Here is a 20,978-nt window from a genome sequence, read left to right as displayed (position 1 = left end):
CTTATCTGCTGGGGAAGCAAACCTGTGTCAGGTTTTCTTGGTAATTGCGTTTTCTGAAGTTGTAATGCACTGCCTCATCCGTCTTAAAGCTTTGGCAGAGTACTGACTTCCATAAATCGCTGACCTAATTAGTCATGACAGCTGTTTGTTTAGCAGGGCCCCTAATGCTACCAGAACTACCCTTCTGAGACTATTTTTTTCAAAAACAGCGTTTGTTGAGATCTGGAAAAATTACATTCAGAAATACTAGCTTCCTAGTACAGACTTAATCGCACTTGGGCTGGTTATATTGGATATTTGGGAGGATTTCTATTCAGGAGTCCTTAAACTTGCAGATTGAGCCGTTCTGTATCAATCAGGGGATTAAAACAATCTCCTTACAACTGAGCAGTGTTATTCTGCAAGTGCAAACTGCATTTAAGATATGTGTTTCTTTGCAGCCAAGCTGAACGTTCCTTCAGAAACCTTTCACATATTACGGCATTGCTCACACATAAGGTAAGCTGTTGTGGCAAATTTTCCAGATTTTTATTGCTTCTATTTAAGAAGTATTTGTTTTACACGCAAATCCATTAATTCTTTAGCTTCTGTAGTGTATCAGAGGCCTAATTGAGTTCGTTTGACAGCTGACATAAAATGCTCCTGGAAGGCAGTTAGTATGCATATGCTAACGTTAGTAACTTAGTTCAGAGCATGTTTATACTTTTTAAGTGACTTCTCTGCTTACCGCTGTGGTTCAAGGTACAGTGATCTCAGATTCTTTTTGGATGAGACTAAACTGGAACATATGCCTTAGCAGTGTAGCTGATGTGCTGCAGCTGCTAGTGCACATTCAGTCCATGGGGCCAGACTGAAGCTCATCTGAAGTAAACCCCAGACATGAAGTGTGTGGGTGATGGGTCCTCAGCACTCACTGTTTCACTATAAATCTGGTTTTACTGGGCCATCTCACTTGTCAGTGTACCCATAGACTTAATACGTTGGGAAAAGGGGACAAACAAACTTTCAGCTAGCAAAGTGGGGGGGTGTGGGGGTGTGTGATATCTACAAAATGCTATTTTACATAAACATGTCAACATGGAAATAAGTTTCACAGAAGGATGCTTTGGAGACAAGCTTTTCTGAATAAAATGTTCTATCTGCATGCCCATTTATCTTTGTAGAGAGAGGGGTGTTCTGTTTCTAATTCAGAGATGCATGGGATCTTTGAAAAGCATTTTAACTCACAGGTAGAAGAAAATCTTCCAAAACATAAAATGCCTGAGGAAGGTGAATGCTAGGAAAATCCCCACTCAGCCCTTATGCTGCTGGATGACAGAAGAGTGTGTATGTGAAGTAAACTGGATTACACCAGCAGTAGAAAACACACGCCTCTGAGTTAGCACTTGGTGCGCTTTGTGCTTGTTTAACCACAGATTGGGGTGATCACCTCACTACTGGGTTTGCACATGGACAGGATCTCTAAGATGCCACATTGCAATGTGTGGAAGAGTCTGATTCTGATTTTGGTTCTTAGAAATACACCTTTCAAACAGAAATTTCACTGGGCCTTTGGTTAGTCTCTCTGATTTCTTGTCAGCATTCCCCTTGAACCATTATTTCAGCAACCTTTTAAATACAGCTTCCACCAGCTTCTGTGCACTCTTTCTTTGCAGCTTGTTCTTTGCCATCTATTCAGGCAGTGCAACTCATTTCCTCACTTTCAGCCTTCTGTTTGTTGTTTTGTTTTGTTTTTTTTTTACTAGCAGCCATATCCAAGAAATACCATTGGACTCAAGCTAGTCAGAACTTCTCATTGTTGTCCTTAAGGTCATTCCTTACCTAGATCTTAAACAGAGGCCTCTGAAACACATTAGGAAAAATTCTAAAACCTTCAGCTTGGGTTTTCCTCAGCAGTCATAGTTACATGCAAAATGTATCTGAACTCAGAAAACTCCAGCTGGTGTATCTGTAGTTTTCTCTACACACACAGAGGTATATCCATTTATCTGTATAAGATATGTTTATACACATGCACTCCTACAGTTTGCCTGGGCAAAACAGTGTTAGCATTAATTGTGTTAGCTTTCTAGTGAGGCTGTGTCTAGGGGATGAGCTCTTCTGCATTTGTAAAAAAGAACGTCTCGCCCAGTTAAGAAACTGGATGTTGGAAAGCATTATTCCTGTAAATTAGAAGGTGGCCCATGAGCATACCCAGTACACATGAGTGTATATATTTTCAAAGCTATCTTTTCAGTCAATTTTAAAATTATATTAATTTTAGAGAAATCTTTGTGTTGTAGAGTTTACTAGGAATGTTTTTATAATTGGCTGGACAAACAGCATTTAACCAGATTTTACTTTGTAGTCAAAAGTCAGGAAGAAGCCTGGATAAAACACTGGTATTTAATATAGCTGTTAAAACTATGGCATATGTAGGTGAGGAGGTGACAGAACATGCATGTGACCCTATGTATTACATATAGGTGTTCATGAAGTACATCACAGGGAAGTTTTATGTAATCAGGTATCTGTTGTAGGCATAATGCAAGAACTATCACTAGGTCTCTATTTCCACTCATTGCTTTCATTACAATGACACATAAATGAAACACCTTTTTTGCTGCTGCTGGCAATAAACTACAGATCATTAGGAAATCCCTGAGTGATAGTGACAACTGTGGGTAGAGCTATCAGAGAAAGAGTGCAGTGTGCTCCATAAACTGAACTGTATTTTCCCCTCCCGTGTGAAATAAGTCCCACATAATCTTTCTCTGTTTATTTTCAAATATCCCACTCTTTATAAAGCAAAAATGGGTCACAGGCACAGCTGATATAGTTGAACATAGAAAACAAATATGTCCTACCATCATCCAATTGTGATGTAAAAAATCTCATTAGGAGAGATTAGTTTAATCTGTTAGAGCTTTCTGTGTACATGCAGGCAGCAAAAAATGATCCATTTTCTTGAAATAACTTGTCTTAGAATCTCAGGGTCAAAATGTTTGTTTGCTGAATAAAACTACTGAATTGTCTGGTTGTCTCAGACTTAGTCATAGTGATAAAAAACAACCTACAACTGAGCAGCTACAGCAGCACTAGTTTCTCTGCTTTTGCACTGCCATTAATTGGAATGAGCTTCCCTCCATGGCTTTATAAAGCCCTTTGTTTCTCTGTCAAGATTGTAGGAGGGTGAGTCTCAGCAGTGATATGAACATAGGTCCAACAGAAATTAGATCAGAGCCACTTGTAAAAGAGGTTTCCATGTCATCTTTGCAAAGGAAGCCAGGTTCAAGGCAGTGGTTTAGGTGGCAAATCTGTGCAGAGGCTTGAAGGTCCTGAGATGGTGCTGGAAAGGAAGCAGTGTGCTGAGTGTAGCACTCTGCTTTCAGAGCTGGCACTTGTGGTCTGATGTAAAACCAGATTGTTAAATTTAGTGAAACGAAGTTGGATTCTCAAAGGTCTTCCCAAAGCCCTGTGAAGGAGAAAGAAACAGGTAAACACTGCCACATCCTTTTTTTTAAACAATGAAGACTGGATTGGTGATCAATTTCTACTTGGAAGAACAGTAACAGCGAGGCAGTGAGGGAAGCTGCAATAATGTTTAATACAGAGCTATTGCCTGGTGTGAGCACTGATGGGAGGAGGTTTTGCTGCATTGCTGTCTCTTTCACCCTTACAAATGAAAATCTATAAAGAATTTTGTTCACCCAGTGCTTTTTTCTTCTAGATCTGACCATAATACTTGGGGGTAATTTATGTTGGAGATGTGAAATGAGCCATTTAATACTAATAGGTAACTTGATATGGTAAATATTGGTTGAAGTAGGACAGTTCGAAAAGCTCTCTGAATGCATATGTGGAGGTCTGAGTCCCAACACACATTAAGGTCATGTTGTTTTTAGCTAAATGTATATCTGTGTGACCTTGCAGCTTGTTACCTAGAAAATACGGAATTGAAGATGAGAAAAATTAAAATTTTCTTCCTTTTGTAGTGCTATTGTGAAACAGTTACTTTTATGTCTCGCTGCCTCTGTTCTTAGAGAGTGATTGCCCATGAAGAAATATACTGAACTACCTGTATTTCTGCACATGCAGATGTCATAAGAACAAACTTCCCAGGCCTTTCACAAGGGAAGTACAAGAACAGCAAGGATGTTAATTTTGTCAGAATAATTTGTGAAAATGAATGGGTTGAAGAAACACCATCTTCTCTAGTTATTGCAGTTCTGATTTGTCTCAAAAGCCTGGAAGAAATTCCCTGTCTGTAAAACATTGTCTCCAATAGAAAAAAGTTCTTGTGACACCTTCATGAAACAAGGGGAGCTTAGAGAAAGTATTGAAAATCCCAGGAGGTAAATTTTGAAGTAGTGAAAAAGACTTCAGTTTTCTTTAAGGCCATATAAGCAGATATACAGTTGAAAGAATCTGCTAATAAAGTTACCAAGGGTGATACTTGTTTGTCATGATAATATTAAAGAATTTGAGAATTAAGAACATGTTGCACTGTTCTTAACCTGAAGATAATGAAGAAGTCTGGGATATGTCAGTAACCCTGGAGCTCAAGCTCCTCAGAAAAAACAGGAACATATTGTAGGTAATGATTAAATTCAGAAGACAATGGCTTAAATAAATACTCGAGAGAAATTCTTGATAGCTTTTGATAATAAGGTGTAATTGATACAGTGTAAGCAGGGTAAGAGAATCCTTTGCTAACTGCTGTTTGTAATCTGGAAACTGGGAGTGTTCTACTGAACCTCCAGGATGAAGTCAGGGAGGAGCTATTGTTTGCTGTTGGCAGCCAGTCAAGATACAAAAACTTACTCTACATGATGCTAATTTACTTATGTCATTTCCACATCTCACTGTTACCATACATAAAGTAAAATGTAGAAGTATCTGATTCACTGCATGATTTTCTTCAGCCTCCTGTGCTATCAACTGAGAAATAAATGGTTAACTTCATTCCTAACCCACACACCTCTTTGTGATTCCAGCTGTAACACTAGAATATGTGCTGTCTAGCAAGAAGGTCTAGGTGATAAAAGCTGTCACCATATTTCCCTGCTGAAGTGCAAAAGCCAGAAGAGTAGAGAAAAAGCCTTTTTTATTACTTCATTGTTTAAAGATATTTTAAACTCTTGGTTTTTTTTTTTCTCTGATGTTGTCCTGGATGTTGAACTTGGTTGAACAGGGTTAAACTTGGAGAAATTAGATTTTTTTTAAAAAATATAAAAATTAAATTTATTTCTACTGATTTAAAACCAGTATTTCTATTTATTATACTGTATTAAAACTGGTGGTAATAACTGATGTAGCCAATTACTTATTTCACTTTCTTGTCTTTTGTCAACAATATTTGAGTTTTCTTTCTGCATGTATGCAGCAAATCATTATTCCATGAACTGCTAGGAAAAAAGAAAAAAGATTAAAAATTTTTAAAGTGCTGGGTTTTATTTTCTTGCGTTCGGGCTTTGTAAGAGTCTTCCCATACTTCAATAATATGCTGGTGATAGAATCAAGTTATTTTTATTGGCCCTTACAATCAGCCTCCTGGAAAGGAAAACAGTTCCTGCAAGAGGAAAATTAACAAAACACAGATTTTCATATGCCATGGGTATAAGTCACATTCCTTCAGCTTGTTGTCTTCAGGCAGCAAGCATATGCCATTTTAAATAACAGTCATAATTTGCATTCCCTTCTTAATGAAAAACTGACTGAACGGTTCATACATGTGTAGGACTTTTTCTGGTTTTAGGAAGGGGTTAATAACTATGTTAATAAACTTTGCTTTTTTGGAAACTGAATTTCTTGTGGTGCCTGTGCTGTTTCTAATTGCAGCTGTCACAAGCCAGCATTGATTTTGTGAGCAGGGTGGCTGCCTTTAAAGAATGAAGATAGATCTCCACCATGACTGGTCACTCCAGAAGTTCATGCACCTCCTGAGCCCAGGTGGAGTTCTCAACACATTAGTGCTAGGTACTATTTTTATCATGGTCCTAATCCATTGTTTTATTAGCATTTTGCTCTATTTAAATTAGTAGAGTTTGAATCTTAACCATGGAATTCTGTGTGAGTCTGAGTAGTTCCCAGATAGGAAAGGATATTTTGGGATTGAAAATTAATTATTCCTTATTTATTCTGTGCTGCTACAGAATCTGAGACTTATCTGTCCAGTGTCTTCTGATTACATCATTTTAGTATTTCTTTTTCTAAACTTTTATATCATGTTCACCTGTCATTGTAGTACTTTTTTCTATACTTTTATCTCATGTTCACCTGTCTAATTCAGATTTCTAAGCAGTATAAGGTTAATACACTGTAACACTCACATTTGTGAAACTATTCCATTTAGAAAAGCAAGGTTCTTTCACTTTAGCTCCTAGTGAAGGTTTTATAAACAAAGCAGTCCAGGGAAATATGTGTTCTTGTTTATCCTAAAATTAGAGCTGATTCTAACACGTCTGATGAACAAAACAGAATCTTTCTTTTATATGTTGATTGCATTTCATGTATTAATGCCATAACTGAAATAGTTTGGTTTAGGCCAAAAGGAAAAGTACTTGTAAATTCTGACTCATTTAGCAGAATCTTAATCTTGGTAGTAATCTAGTAGTTGCTTTCTAAAAGTTAATTTCTTTGGCACTTTGTGCATTTTGATTAGATTGGCTTTCATTGAGTCACTCTGTTTATAAGGAATATCTCTCCCCATTGCTATCAACAAATTTAACTAGCAAGGTTTAATGCAAAACACCTTAAAGGTTAAATAGCAAGCACAATCTGGATAAATTTATTTACTGCCCTTCCCCAAGGTTATTGGTTTGGCTTCTTTGCTACTGTATTTTTAGTATCAGAAAGAGATAGATTTTCCAGGGCAAATGCAAACAACCATTTTATCTGGCAATCCTAATCCCAGTTATGGCCTTGCACTACAAATTTTCCTGCTAATAGTAGTGAAAATTACAGGGTGGTGCAGGTATGTCATACACAGCGAGAGATTTAGGAACATGAGATAAAACTCTATACTACTAGGGAATCTCTCATTGAGATAGTAACTCTTAATGATGGATGGCTCAGTAACGAGCCAGGAAGAAGAGGAGAGGCCAGGCCAGGGACAGACTACAGATTTTTATGGCCTTGACATGTATGCTTGAATTCCCTTTTACAGCTGTTGCAGAAAGATTGCAGTGTCCACCTGGGGTTTAGAGGAAGGTGAGAGGTGCTGCAGCAAAACTGGCTCTTCCTTGTTTGTTCAGCTGCAGGATTCATTCTTCAGAATAGCAGCAGGTTGCAGAGCCCTGAGTTATGCAGGAGTGTCAGAAAACCATCTGACTGCCCATAGTTGGCAACTATGTGAAGGGAATCTCGCTGGAGACTCCTGAGGAGTGGCAGGCTTGCCACACTAACAGCAGCTGCATGTTGGTGACTGCTGGGAGCTGCCTGCAACCAATATAGGGCAGCTTTCCATGTGAGAATGTTCTTAGGAGCCATCATCCTGTTTACCTGCAGAACCTGCTGCCACTAGTGAAACTGCAAAAGTATTGTCTTTCCTTGATGCTCAGCAGATTTTGTTCCTGGGTTCTAAACCCTCCCAACAGCTAACTGCTCAGACATGCTCTGGATTAAGTAAATGTCAGAGTAAGAACTATGTGTGCTTCTTTTCAATTACTTGGTGAAGGAGAAAAAATTTTGGATGTGTTGAAATTTAGCATTTTCTATCTCCTGAGTACACTCTGCAATCTAGATTGGTGTCAGCTCTGAAAAAAGAAATGTCTGTGTTTTGACACTTGGGCTTGCAAAATGGGCCTGTTACTACATGGTTGGCTGCCTTTTTGCACAAGTACAGTGTGGCAAACTCTGGAAGGACTATCATATAGCCAGTTTGATACAGAATTTCTTATTCCTTTCTATTCAGTTCTTCAGTTTCAATGTCAAGACTTCAGTAATGTTTCCTCCTGTAATAGGTTGATTGGATCTGAAGCCTGTTTCAGTGTGAAGCTAGATCTCCCAGAACAAAACTGGTCCCCTTCTGAATTACACTATGTATGTTTAGGATCTCAGTACTGTCTAATTCTAGGTAAGTTTGGCCTTAAATATCGTGTTCCAATCTCCTCTATGCACAATATGTCAGAAGAGATCTGCACATCTTTTAGGATACCTTTCCAGCAGAGTTAGTCAGGGCTGGTGCCAGCCCTTCCCCAGTGCTGGCCACTCTCCTTCCTGGTTGAGGTCTAAATTCCTTTTCAGTTCACAAAATGTAGACCTGAGATGATTTTCTGAAACAGTCAAATAAATATTACTGATTTTTATCTAATGCTTTTAACTAGTCATTTATTGACACATTAGGCCAAAATATTTCAATGTTTTCTAAACCTTGTCTCTTGAAATCAAACATAATCTCCTCCACTTAATAGATTTTCCAGAAACAAAATTCTAGAAGAATAGTGGCAAGAGAGACTCAACAAATCCTGTAATCCATGAGCAGTTTTACCTGTGTAATTCTTGATAGAATTGAGTAATCTCCAGCAATGGTGGCCCCACAGCCCTCCCATGCTCTACTACTTCACCATTCTTATCATTAGAAAGTGCTTTCCAACATCTGATTTCCATTTCCTTTTCCATGCTCTCCTAGTTACTAACCATTCATAAAGAAAATCCTCTTCGATCACTTAAATCCTATAACGCAGCTGTAAAGTAGGAGGTTGATACAGTTAGCAAATTCAAGTGGTTTATTTTTTCACAGGTCCCTGTATCTAGTATTTAGATTTATATGTCAAATTCTCTTTTTCCTTTTGAAGGTAGAAGTTAGTGGTGATTAAAATGACTCATGAACCTAGAAAACAGCGCATACAATGGTTTAAATTCTGTTGTATCACTACTAAAATGTAGTGGGAGTTGCTGAATTTAAAAGCATAAAAATAGGAGATCCTGTATTTTTTAAAATAAAATGACAACAAAATGGTTTTGCCTTTACAAAGTCCATTTCAAGCTGTGTTAATATGCATTTATAGTGTCTGAATGGATAACCTAATCTGTCTTTATCATAATAACTGAACAATTTTATATAAACTGATGCTCAATTGTAAATCCATCTTTTCTTGGAAAAAACAGTTTGAAAGCACAGATTTAATCTGGTAAATGATGCAACAGTTAACTACTTTCATTGCTTGCAAGTCCAATTTAATAGCTGTATTCAATGTTAATTTTTTTTTTTCATTCAAAAGTAATGCTTTTCTTCTCTATTGCTTTTTGGTGCTGATAAATGTGTTGGAGGAAACAGTCTCCAAACAAAGGAAAACCACAATTTTTCATGTATGATCGTGTATCAAGTGCAAAATTAAATGGTGCAGACAACGTAAGGAACCAATCTCTATGATAACATAATCTTAAAATAAGAACAGAAAGCTGTTACTTTGCTCTGAGGTCTGTTTCAGCTGTCAGCTGAGAAATGGCAATGCATCCTTTGCCGCAGGTTAACCAGAAGTGTTGATGCAGAAGAATGAGCTTCTTTAGGCAAGTCAGACTTCTACTGTGGAAGAACTGGATCCTTCGTAAAAGACAGAAGGTAAAGTATTAGTCTTTGGATTTCAGATTTGGACCGCACACTCCACAGGATAAAGTGACTGGTATATTTATCAGCATGTAAAAATCACAAATTTGTCAAAGAATCAAATGTGATCTTTCTATGGGCCTGCTGTATGGGATTTTGTCTGGTGCAACTGGCAAAACTGCTTTTTACAGATTAAACATTGAATACTTGTATTGGGGTTTTCTTTGAAAAATAGCATTGTGTACCAGGGGAAGTGTTGTAGGTAGTAATATTTTTGTATTTTCACATAAAAAGATCTGCTGTTAGAAAACATGATGAGCACCATTCAGCTCTGGAAGGTTTGATTCCTAATTTTGGATTTGCTTCTCACATCCAGCTGCTCTTAGACATGAATCAGGTTTAGGGCCCTAATGTTCCAACAGATTTTGCCTTTTTTAATATGGCTGAATGACATAAGTGAAAATAAGAGAAGTATTTAAATCCTTTCAAATCCTCTTAGATCTTATGATACTGTCTTAGAGTAAATTTATCTATTACTTTCCACCTTATTTTGTCATTTCTCTTTTTGTTGTTGTTGTTTTTCTATAAGCCAAATTTTCTTAGCATCAAACAAAACCTCAGATGAGGTCTTGGTCATCTGACATACCGCAACTACTGTCCAGCAAAGGAAGTCACTTTGCCTGGTTCCCAGGCAAAGGAAGTCCCTTTGAGGTCCTATAGAGATAGACTACCTGTTTCAAATGGAAAATAATAAAAAAAATACATTAGGGCATCTGTGAGGCTGTAAATCATTAAAACTTTTGCCATAATGACAGAGATCAATAGGGTCAAACTGAACCATGGGATGAGTTGAAATGCTTACCTATGCTGACCTGATTGTAGTCATGAGGAACAACTCACGTGCTGAAATCTCCAGGATCAAAGGATTATCTGATTTTCTTTGTAGACAAATTGAATGTCCTTTCCTTGATAGCTTCCAAGCAGACTTTCTCCTAGGGTCTACATTGCCATCAAGAGCTGATGCATATACCATTGCCAGTTCATGCAAGTATACAGTATGCAAGTCACCAATCCATACTTGACCTTAAATTACACCAAACTGAAGCTGGATTTCAGTTACTGATTGTCAAGGTGCTGTAGTAGTTTGATTTGCAAGTTCAGAAAAAAAGAAAATAAAACAAAACCAAAACAAACCACCAAGAAAATCCATATCTTTCTGATATTCAAATGTGTATGCTGAGAGAATTGGAAACCACTGAGTTTTTAATTTTTAGCAAACGGTTCTTTATGTAATTCTTTAGTATTTTCGGTGTATGAAATACTATTTCATTTGGGCAAATCTGCTCAGATGTGTGACCCAAAGTACCTGTTTGGGTTTTAGGAATTTTCTTTTTTCCTGTGTTTTTTCATATAGAATTTTCAAAAATGCTACCTTGGTGTTTCCTGGTGTTGTCAGAGGTCTTCTCTGTGATGAGCATTTTAAGCTTGTGATTCAATCCACAACAGAGGAATATTTTCTCCACTCAGAGTAAAACATTTTACAATAGTCAGTAAAAATAATTTCATTTTCTAAGTGTATAAACCTACCTGCTTATTTGTCTACACAGAGAAATGAGGTAGCCAAAACAAAAATCTATAATGTCAAAAGTAGCTATAAAACGTGTTTTGGGAGAATCGGCTGGTTCTTTGTTAACCGTCATGCAGTACCATGAGTGAAGGCATATCCAATCGTCTACTCATGTTTATCATTGAGTCTAAACTAAGTCACAAGAGGAAAGACTTCATTACAGAATTAACAGTTGATCCACAGCCAATTTAAACTTGCCACATTTATATGGTCTTATCACTGTGTTGGGTCCATTACAGCTCCATCTGGATATTACATTTTTCTGTTTATGTTGCTGGGATTTCTGCCTGTGGTTCTGCAGGCTTATGAGCTGCTCTCCGATCCTTCAAGTGAGTTCTGATACACTTGTGTGTCCTTGGAAAAAGGTTCACAGGAAAGAATCAGAGGGCTAACAGCACTTGGTTCGTCATCGCATGACACATTGTGTACCAGCTTGAAAGCAAGCTTCCTTTGTGCTTTAGCCTTTAATCCCTTCCAAACTAGTTAGCTCAGGCAGAAATTACTGAATTCAAGTCTTAAGATTTTGTATTTCCTGAGAATGAAGTAAGACTCAACATCTAAGCAATAACCCAGATTAATTCTGCAGCAGAAACGACAACCAAGGAATCTCTCGAGTTCTTACCCCTCTGAGTCTATGGGTGTGTAGTGCTTGTCCCAAATATCTTATCAAATGGATGGCCACGGGTGTTAATTAGACCTTGTGGACCCCTGCTGAGAAGGGTCTGTATGCTGAACTGTGCACAACATCTATCAAGGAGAAGAGCTGTACAATAGAGGGTTTCCTTCTCTAATAACTGTGTCATCTGCTCTTTGCTGCTGGTAGGATTCTGTCTGGCTTTAAAAATATCAGGCATGCATAACTTCCTAGGTTGTGGTGGGGTTTTTTTTGTTGTTGTTCTATTTAAAAAAAAAAAGCCTTAAGAGAAAAAGTGTGAAATGAGAAATAGTTGCCTGCTGCTTGTTTGCTTTCTACCCTTTTACTGTAAGCATAAGCTATGCTTAGCTAAAGCGATTACACAAAGTTATAGTGGAAAAAAGCAGGGCAGCTCCAAAAACCTGTTCGTAATTACGGTGTGGAGTATCTTTTGCCCTGCATGGCTCAGTTTGGAAAAAAACATTCACACATGACCCATCTTGTGTGGCTCTGCTGCTGTGCACATTATTGTTAAATATTTTGTGCCTGGTTAGGGAGGCAGGAACAAAGGGAAGAGGGCAGGGAGGGCTTTCCTGTGCATGTGCTACAACCCCGGTCCTGGAGAGAGTTTGTCCTGGTTCTTGAAGGGAGGAGAAAAAAAGTGCCACGTGGCTGGACACAAAAACCCCATAGCTGATCCTCTGAGCCCAAAGCCTGTATCACAGGATCAAAGGGTTGTAGTTTCAAACTTCTGCCAAAACACACAGAGGCAGTAAAATAAACTGAAACACAGGAGTGGAGGAAACAGACTGAAAACCAGGCAGGATATTGCTCTGTGGTAAAGCAGTGCCCTTGATTTTCTGTCATGACTGGGAGCTGGTGACTGTTCTAAGTGTATTGAAAGACCTGGGCAATAAAGTGGCCTTTGATGGGGTCTTTTATGTTACTGAATAAGGTGTTTGATCTTAATGTATACATTTCTACCTGTGTTAGAAAATTAATAATGTTGAAATGAATGTTGTCAAAAAGAAGCAAAAGTAAAGATCAAAGAATGTAAGCTAATGGTAAAGTATTTTACCTTTGGGTAAGCACAGTGCACTGACAGCCTGCTAATGAGCCCAGCATTGCGAAAGCGTGGAAAAAAAACCCCACGCTTTCTCTCTTGCATCTAATAATTTTTTTCTGTATTGTTAAAGAGCCATCCCCTTTGAATAAAAACTATTTTTAATTATATCTGGTCTATCTGGCAGTTTAGTACTACCTGCCATCTCTTTTTACCTCAGTCAGGATGCTTAAACATTTCTTTAGAAGAGGTGAAGCCGCTGAGTTAACGGTGATGTTTCATTGGGCTCTGATGAAATCCTTGGTATTCCTGGGTGTCCTTTCCAAATGGTGAAACAGGCAAGGAATAAGCATGGGCACATGTTGCACTGGATATTGCTGCTGTGAGAAGGGGCCTCAGCCCCCTAGTCACTTCATGATTCTATACATGGCTCATCTGTAAAATTTATTTTGAATTAATTTTTTTCTTTTTTTTTCCAGCTTCGTTTTCTAGTGGAGCTTCTATGGCCTGTGTCATTATTTCTTGCCCTTGTTTGGCTAAGGAAAGCTAATCCATTGTATCACCAACATGAATGTAAGAACATCTAAGATGTTTTAATGCTCTGACTTGTGCTAGATAATGGCTAGAGTTCTCAAACAGAGATACTGGGACATGTTTGTCAAGTATTATTCTCCAGTGGCAAAAGAACAGACTTTACTTTGGGTAGTTTAGTTATAGGAATATATTGTAAAAATTACCAGTGAGGAGAAGGAAAAAAAAGCTCTAGTTTTCCTATGAGATACTTTGTGGTCAGACTTCACATGAGGTCTCAAGACTATCAAGTTTTAGATTTCTGTAATTTTGTTACTGAGAAACTACTGCCTCACTATTTTTTTTTTAATTAGAAAAAGTTAGCTTCGAATTTATTTCAGTTGAAAATAGCCATATTGCTTATATCTGTGACTTTTTGGGTTTTTCTGCTTATTAAAAGAGAAACCCATTTGATTTCCATTGCATTCCTTCTGTAGTGAGCCAACCCATCGTGCTATTTAGATTCACACAAGCTACATTAGAAAAGGCACATAATAATTTATAATTTGCATTTCCATACTCTAGGTCACTTCCCAAACAAGGCAATGCCATCTGCAGGAACGCTGCCATGGTTACATGGTATCTTCTGTAATATGAACAATCCCTGTTTCCGCAGCCCAACCCATGGAGAGGGTCCAGGTGTTGTGTCCAACTACAACAATTCCATGTAAGCAGAGCTGTATGTGGGAGACTGGGTTGCATTAACACAGGCCTGCTAGGCAACTGCTGGTAGCCAGCTCTTGGCACCTGTTGAGCAGTAATGGGCATGCATAATGCAAGGAGAAAGGAGTATCTTCTAGAAAGGTCCCCCAGTGCACTGAGGTATATTTTTAAAATAAATGTTCTGTGGTGTGAATGGAAAGGGAAAGGTGAGCATTTAAGAAGGCAGTGGGGTGCAAATACTGGAAGACAAAAATTTTCAGTCCTAGCATATCAATTTCATTTCAACAATGGGCAGCAAAGTTGAAACAGCTCATGATGGTAGGTTTGGGCCCTTGGGCCCCAAAGTGATCAGTTGTACAAGTCTCTAGGGAACATGTTCATTTAATAAAATCTATCCTTTCTATTGCCTACTGCTTATGAATGTCTTAGGACAAATCTTTTTGATATAAGAGTATGAAATCCCTTAGATTTCTTATCACTTGAGTTGTCCCTTCTGAGTGACAGCTCTGATGAAGTAGCAGCAAAAGAAAATCTTCATTGCTACTTATGTAGCACCTGTTTTGCTATATACTTGTGCGACTTTAATAGTAGTCTTGAGATACTAAGCTTATTAACAAAAATAGGAAGATGGGAGATTTCTGGACTGTTAGTGAAAAAGAGCTGTGGGAGCGCTGCATTGCATTGTTTCCTATAGCAGAGTCATGAAGGACAGCATAGCAGACAAAGACCCTTAGAGTAAAAACCTATTAGAATAGCTATAAAAAATGCTTCAAATCTCCCTTTGCTAATAGTCCACTTTGGTGCATCCAGTGATTAAAATTCATGTGCTAACAGTGTTAAGGCCATTAAAGCTGCAGTCATGTGAAAGTCTGTAGCTTGGAGTTAATTTAGCATTTGACCTTTTGTTCCTAGTGAACAGGATTTAAAATAGTCAGACTTTTTTTGTGGGGTACAGTCAATCACACAGTGAAGCTAGGGGGTTCTGTCTTCTATACATTCTGGTTTTCCTAGTTACTTATTACAGTGTAAACTGGCCCTTTGTGAGTCAGAATAAATTCAGTGCATTACAGAGGAAGCAAATACATTGTGTTTTCTGAAAGAATTTATTCCTTCCTGTTTGCTGTTTCCTGTAAGCTAAAATAAGTCATGAGGACTGAGATATACCGTTCCATGTATGGAAAAACATAACACCATTAAAAAACTGTAATGGCCTCCCCTTCTGCTAGTACTTGCTTATAAATGCAGGACCTGATTGCATCCTTGCTTGAACTGCGTGTTCTAACCCACAATCAGCAGGTGAACAGCTGCCTGTGACAGTTTGTCACTCCCGTTTTCTGCCTCTCCTTAGAAAAACTGTTTTGAAGGGATTTAAATGCCACCCTTACATTGGAGGGGACTCAGCCAGGAAGGGGGTGAGGGTTCTGTGTCTGAGTGATTCCATGTCACTTCCCTGGCCGAGCAGGGCTGCATGGGTCCAGAGTGTCCCATCTAACTCCTGGAGCTGAGCCTGGGCCAGAACCAGAGTAGATTTGCACCATAGCTGTGAGATAAATGCTGTCTGGGGAAGATGGTGTCTCCCCAGCAAGATTAGCATGGCTAATGAAGAAAGTATATGAGAAGCCAACCTTCTTCAACACCAGTAGTCCTCTTAAATCTTCTGTGGACTTCAAAATCTAACTGAATCCCACACCACCTGAAACTACTCTGTTGTCACAACAAAACTGAGCTTTGAGTTTCAAGACTGAGGACAAAATTATTTATTTTTTCCTCATACTAATGCAGAGAAAGTCAACTTCACTTTTTTTTTTTTTTTTAATGTGAAAGGTTCTCAAGAGGCATCAGTCTTAAATTATTGTTGGTTCACTATTTCTTCTTTCAGCCTTGCAAGGGTATATAAAGATGCTCAGGAGCTCTTACTGGAAGCCCCTGAAAGCCGTGGCCTTGGCAGAATCTGGGAAGAACTGAATATTATGACTCAGTTTATGGAAACAATAAGAACTAATCCTGAAAGAATTGCAGGTAATTGTTTTGTCTGTATCCTTTAGACTACTGAATTTTTCCTTCTGAGAGCTGACTAGTAGTTACTCTGCAAACTGACAACATGGTAATTTATTTCATGTGTGGCTGTTACCCTCTCTGACAGTAAGCAGAGTAAGTTAAAACTGGTCCAGTGTTGTAACAAACACCTTTCATTTGAGAGAAAGGAGACAATCAGCTCCATTTCACAACCATCTTCCTTAAAAGAAGATAAACAAAACTCAAAACACAAAAACATGGGTATCTCACCACCCAAAGCAAAACATGTGAATTAAGAGATTTCATTATTATTACAGTAGAGTCAGAAACAGTAAGATGATGTTACTGGAAGATGCAGAAGAATGGAAAACTAGGCATATGCCTGAATATATACTAGAAGCATAACCCAGGGAAGAGCTTTGTTTCAGGTGTTAGCTGAAATAGGTTTGGAACAGTGAAGAAGGAAACTCATCTTGTTTTGATGATGTGATCAGAGAGAAAAGGCAGTGCACACTTCTTATAAACAGAATTTCAAATTATATGGCTACATTTTTACTTAAAAAAACCTGCCAAACTCAAAACATAGTCCTGGGGAAAAATAGGAAATGGCTTAATAATAAAATTTTAATTTAATATTTGAGCTTTAAGTACAGAATTTGAAAATATACTCATAAAGCTAAAGGCACAAAAATGGACTGGCTTTGAGAATTGATCTGTCCCATTCTCAAGTCCTTTGCCACAGGAATAATACTCTTATGAAAATCAAATAGTCACTGTCCCTGTATTTTTAATAAATTGTGTATAAACCATCTGATACACATGCTCCACTACCTTATTAAAGGTTTTTAACTAGAAGTAAAAAAGGGACTATCTCATTGTAAATAACTGAGACAATCAAAATGCTCGAGCATGCAGACAATGAGAAATTGAGTACAATCTGAGCTGTAATTTGTACATAACTATAAAAACAAAACCCGTCTATTTAGAGGTGAGGAAAAGCATGACATGCCCTGAGTTTGCAACATATTGCTAAGGGACCACACCCCATGGTCTAGGAACTTGCCTTTGCATCCTGTATCACTTTTACTCAGAACTTGGAAAATAGAGTACATTCCTCCCCACTCCTGTGAAATATCATGTTAATGCTGTTTCAGTATATGTGGGGTTTTTAAATGTGTTTTACTTTAAAAAGGAAACCAAACACACACACACACACAAATGTTTGGAATCTTCTGTTTCATAAATAACAAAGTCGGTTCTGGAGCTATACTGATAAAATGTGAATTGATACCTTTTCCCATACAGGAAAAGGTACAGCAGAATTGACTAAGTTCTCTATGTGTGTGGCTTACTGCTATTGCCTGTAAGTAACAATCTTGACAGAATATTTATTTCTGCAAAGTTGGAACAATGAAAAATTAACAAATGACTGAATTGAGATTGCTCCTTCTCCCTATTCCTGAAACCAGATCTACCTCTTGAGTCCTCCTCCCTTGTCTTGTTCCCCCTTGCACAACACATTTGGCGAGATGTGTTCCTGTCCTGTGTTTTTTCCTCCACAATGCCCGGGTGCCAGGAAAAGCATCAGCGAGAATAAGAGACAGGCCACTACTATTGTTTTCAGTGTTTACTGCTTGAATAAATACACAGAGGAGCAACCAAAGAAGTTCTGCTCAGCCCCTGCAGCCCTAGGACAGATTATGCTTATTGGAGGTGAAATTGTAGAAGTTAGTTGTCAAACTGATAAGATTCTACTTAATTCATAGAATGGAGATACTCAGCAGCAAATTTGTGCATGTTTATGTGGAGATGTGTACAGCTACATTCCCCATGTCAGTATGATACATGCTGCTCCTATCTGTTTCAATTGTCTTTTCTAAAGACTGGAAGAACTAGCACTTTTCAAGCATTTTTTACCAAAGTCTGTTGATGCTATGTGAACGACCTTTAATAAAGGCTGTGGTATTCAATGGACACAAGCAACATTCACTTTCCAAGCTTTCACTTGTACCATACTGAGGCAGAATTCACACTTGTAACAGAGACAAGTTAAAAAAGATTGACACTATTTGACTTTAAGAACAGCAGTATTTTGAATATTGTTATAGATAGGATTAGGGAAATGTGGTGGCCTCTCATATGTGTTTAATTTAACACTGGGTAGTCTCATTGGTTTGCCTGAAAATTTGCCAGTTTTTTGTTTAATAATTGGTAATCTAGATTTATATTACTATTAAACTACAAACAATTTATGCTTCTCCAAGGAAAATGAGTTTTTTTCTCAGGAACGATTTTCAAGGGGCCATTTTTACAATACTACAGAATAAGATCAACTAGCTAAGATTAAGTGACAGCAAGTGATAAATAAGTGTAATGTAAATGGTTGGCTAAAGTTATTTATGCAAGGCCCAGAAGAAGGACACTAGCAACAATAGCACACTTGAATCTGAACATTTAAAATAAAACATTACCTCAGAAAAAAAGCAGATACTTTCAAATGCAGTCAGGGATGCTTTCAGTACCTCCATTGCTAAAGTTCTAGTCTGAAACATCTTAGAGATCAGATATGCAGTCAAAACACTGAGCATATTCTGATGATCATTCTCCAACAAAGGATTAAAATGATTCTGAATTTCAAAAATAGTTTTGGACCCCATTAGTCACTACTAAGTATAGAATCAAAGTACATAATTTTTGCAGGTTTAAGCTAGGGTATGAGTTGTTCTTTTCCTCTGTTTGGTATCTCACTGATGTCTGCACTCCTTTCTTCATGCAGGAAGAGGAATAAGAATTCTAGACATTTTGAAAGATGGGGAGACACTCACTTCCTTCTTGCTGGAACGCTCTAGCCTCCCAGATGCTGTTGTTTTCCAGCTGCTTAATGCTCAAGTGCGCCCTGAGCAGGTGGGTATAGATGACAGCTACCAAAATGTTAATCTGTGTGGAATACAATCTCTGGAGTTACATATGCAAAGTAACCTCAGCGAGAGCCTTGTTCCCAGAATACTTGCTGCCTTATAGGGTGTTTGTACAAATTCTGCCTTTGTTTTTTAATGAATCTAGAGGAAGAGGTGTTTGCTTTGTCTTTAAAAAACATTTTGAAATATGCATTATAGATATTTGGTTCAATGCTGTTGTTGCTCCCAAATAACAAGCATCAAGAAATGATACTGCCAAGCAATGCATTCCCATGGTTAAAGACTCGGCTCAGAAGCATAAGGCAGCTGTGCATCCTTACGAGACAGCAGTCCTGATGAACAGCAGCAGAGAACTATTTGAAGTTCTTAATTTAAGATTTAAATTCTCTGCCCCAATGTCAGCAAAGGAATATGGTGGCTTTATGGCACTGTCTCACATGAATAGGTGAGAGTAAAGAGGCAGACCCACTTTCTTAGATTCTGATTGAATAAAAGATCTGCTCAGAAGGTTCAGAGTGAAACCTGCAGGTCAAATCCCTCCCAAAGCAGCTAAGCAGGGAAGTGTTTGACCAAGTCCAGGCTGTCTCTGCTTCTGCATGTACTGGTGGCTGGGAGCTCTGGGAGGAATGCTGTATTAATGAATGAATGTTGCTGAATCAGAACTCTGGAACAATTTCTACACTGCGTTACTGTGTGGGTGGAAGCAAGTGAATAATTGAGGCTGAAAGACACAATTCCTTTTTTTCACTGTCACATAAAACACAACTGCGGGAACTGTGTGTGGCCAGAAAGAGGGAGGACATTAATGAATTTGTATGCAGTTCCTTTTGTGCACCACAGGTTCCAGCTGGTGTGACTAGTAGCCAGATTACTTATCTGCTGTATTCTTGATTAGTACCAGGGGAAGCCCTCCCCCTCTTCTCTCTTTGTCATGAAGCAATACCACAGTAGCATAGCAAAGCCAGCGTCAACTGATACATTCTACTTATTTTCACACCTCTGTATCAGCTGAGATGGTGAAAATTTGCTGCTTTGCTGCTGATGACAAGGAGAATATATACAGATATCCTGCTGGGCTTCTCTTTCCTTTTTTGTCCCTAACCTCTTCTTCATCAAAGATCTGCTGCACTAGGAGAACTGTGTGCTGCTATGTGAGTCTCTGTTAGTTCCTCAGTGGCATTCATTCATCTACTGTTAAAAACTCTGCCTGCAGGACTGAAATTTTCAACACCATCACTGAAAGTATGACTGAAACCTGCTTGGAACATGGTGTTTTTCTGCTGTAAATTCTGGCTGATGTAGAAAGAGATGTAGTTCTCTTTAAGCTCTAACTGATGTTATTGCTGTCCTCCATAAAGTTTTCTTAGCAGAAATGACAGGGATACAAGATCATCTTACAAGAGCTGATTTACAGCTGTGGGGAAAGAAAGTGCTATGAATACTTCCTCCAAGAGCAACTGATACAGAGAAAGTAATCTCATCTTTTTCAAAAGACCACAAGAGAATTATTTTCAATAGGAACTGAACACTTGGTCTCCTATGGGGAATAAATCGCTTCATTTCTATAGACCTTGATAAGCAGGTTACTTGGGCTGGATTTATGGTTGATTGAGGTAGAAGTTGCAGAGCCATGACTAGAACCTAGTTCTGTGGTCATCTTAAGCCTCAACTATGATAGTTCATCTCCAGTTCTTTGTGCTGCTCTCTGTTTGCTTCCATATCACTGTACACCCTCTCACTCTGGCTCTGATGGTGTTTACAGGAGCCTGACTGTTGCCAACAGCTGGCCGCAGATCTAGATCTGAGCTGCCTGGGAGTGCAGGAAATGACACACAGAGCTGAAAGCTAAACCTGATGAAACAGCCAACTAGCTGAAAAAATAATTTGGACTTAATCTTCCCAGCTTTGGCCAAACAGTGGCAAATTGATTAATAAAAAAAAAAAAAAAAAAAAAAAAG

At 38.3% G+C, this 20,978-nt stretch overlaps 1 protein-coding gene across 1 annotated transcript in view; it reads left to right on the top strand.

Annotated features, from left to right (window-relative positions):
* Window positions 1-368: 368 nt before the first annotated feature.
* Window positions 369-20,978, top strand: part of ABCA4 (ATP binding cassette subfamily A member 4) — an 86,931-nt gene continuing 66,321 nt past the window's right edge. The window contains exons 1-7 of the mRNA XM_026854464.1: window positions 369-498; window positions 5,821-5,958; window positions 9,452-9,544; window positions 13,333-13,426; window positions 13,949-14,090; window positions 15,966-16,105; window positions 18,879-19,006. Of these exons, the coding sequence (XP_026710265.1) occupies window positions 9,479-9,544; window positions 13,333-13,426; window positions 13,949-14,090; window positions 15,966-16,105; window positions 18,879-19,006 (570 nt within the window). The 5' untranslated portion in view covers window positions 369-498; window positions 5,821-5,958; window positions 9,452-9,478. The remainder of the gene's footprint in view (window positions 499-5,820; window positions 5,959-9,451; window positions 9,545-13,332; window positions 13,427-13,948; window positions 14,091-15,965; window positions 16,106-18,878; window positions 19,007-20,978) is intronic.

Source organism: Athene cunicularia, assembly GCF_003259725.1.
Source record: "Athene cunicularia isolate RWA chromosome 8 unlocalized genomic scaffold, athCun1 chr8_part1, whole genome shotgun sequence".
In the NCBI taxonomy this organism is placed as follows: domain Eukaryota; kingdom Metazoa; phylum Chordata; class Aves; order Strigiformes; family Strigidae; genus Athene; species Athene cunicularia.
This window is presented reverse-complemented; position numbering and strand designations above follow the sequence as displayed.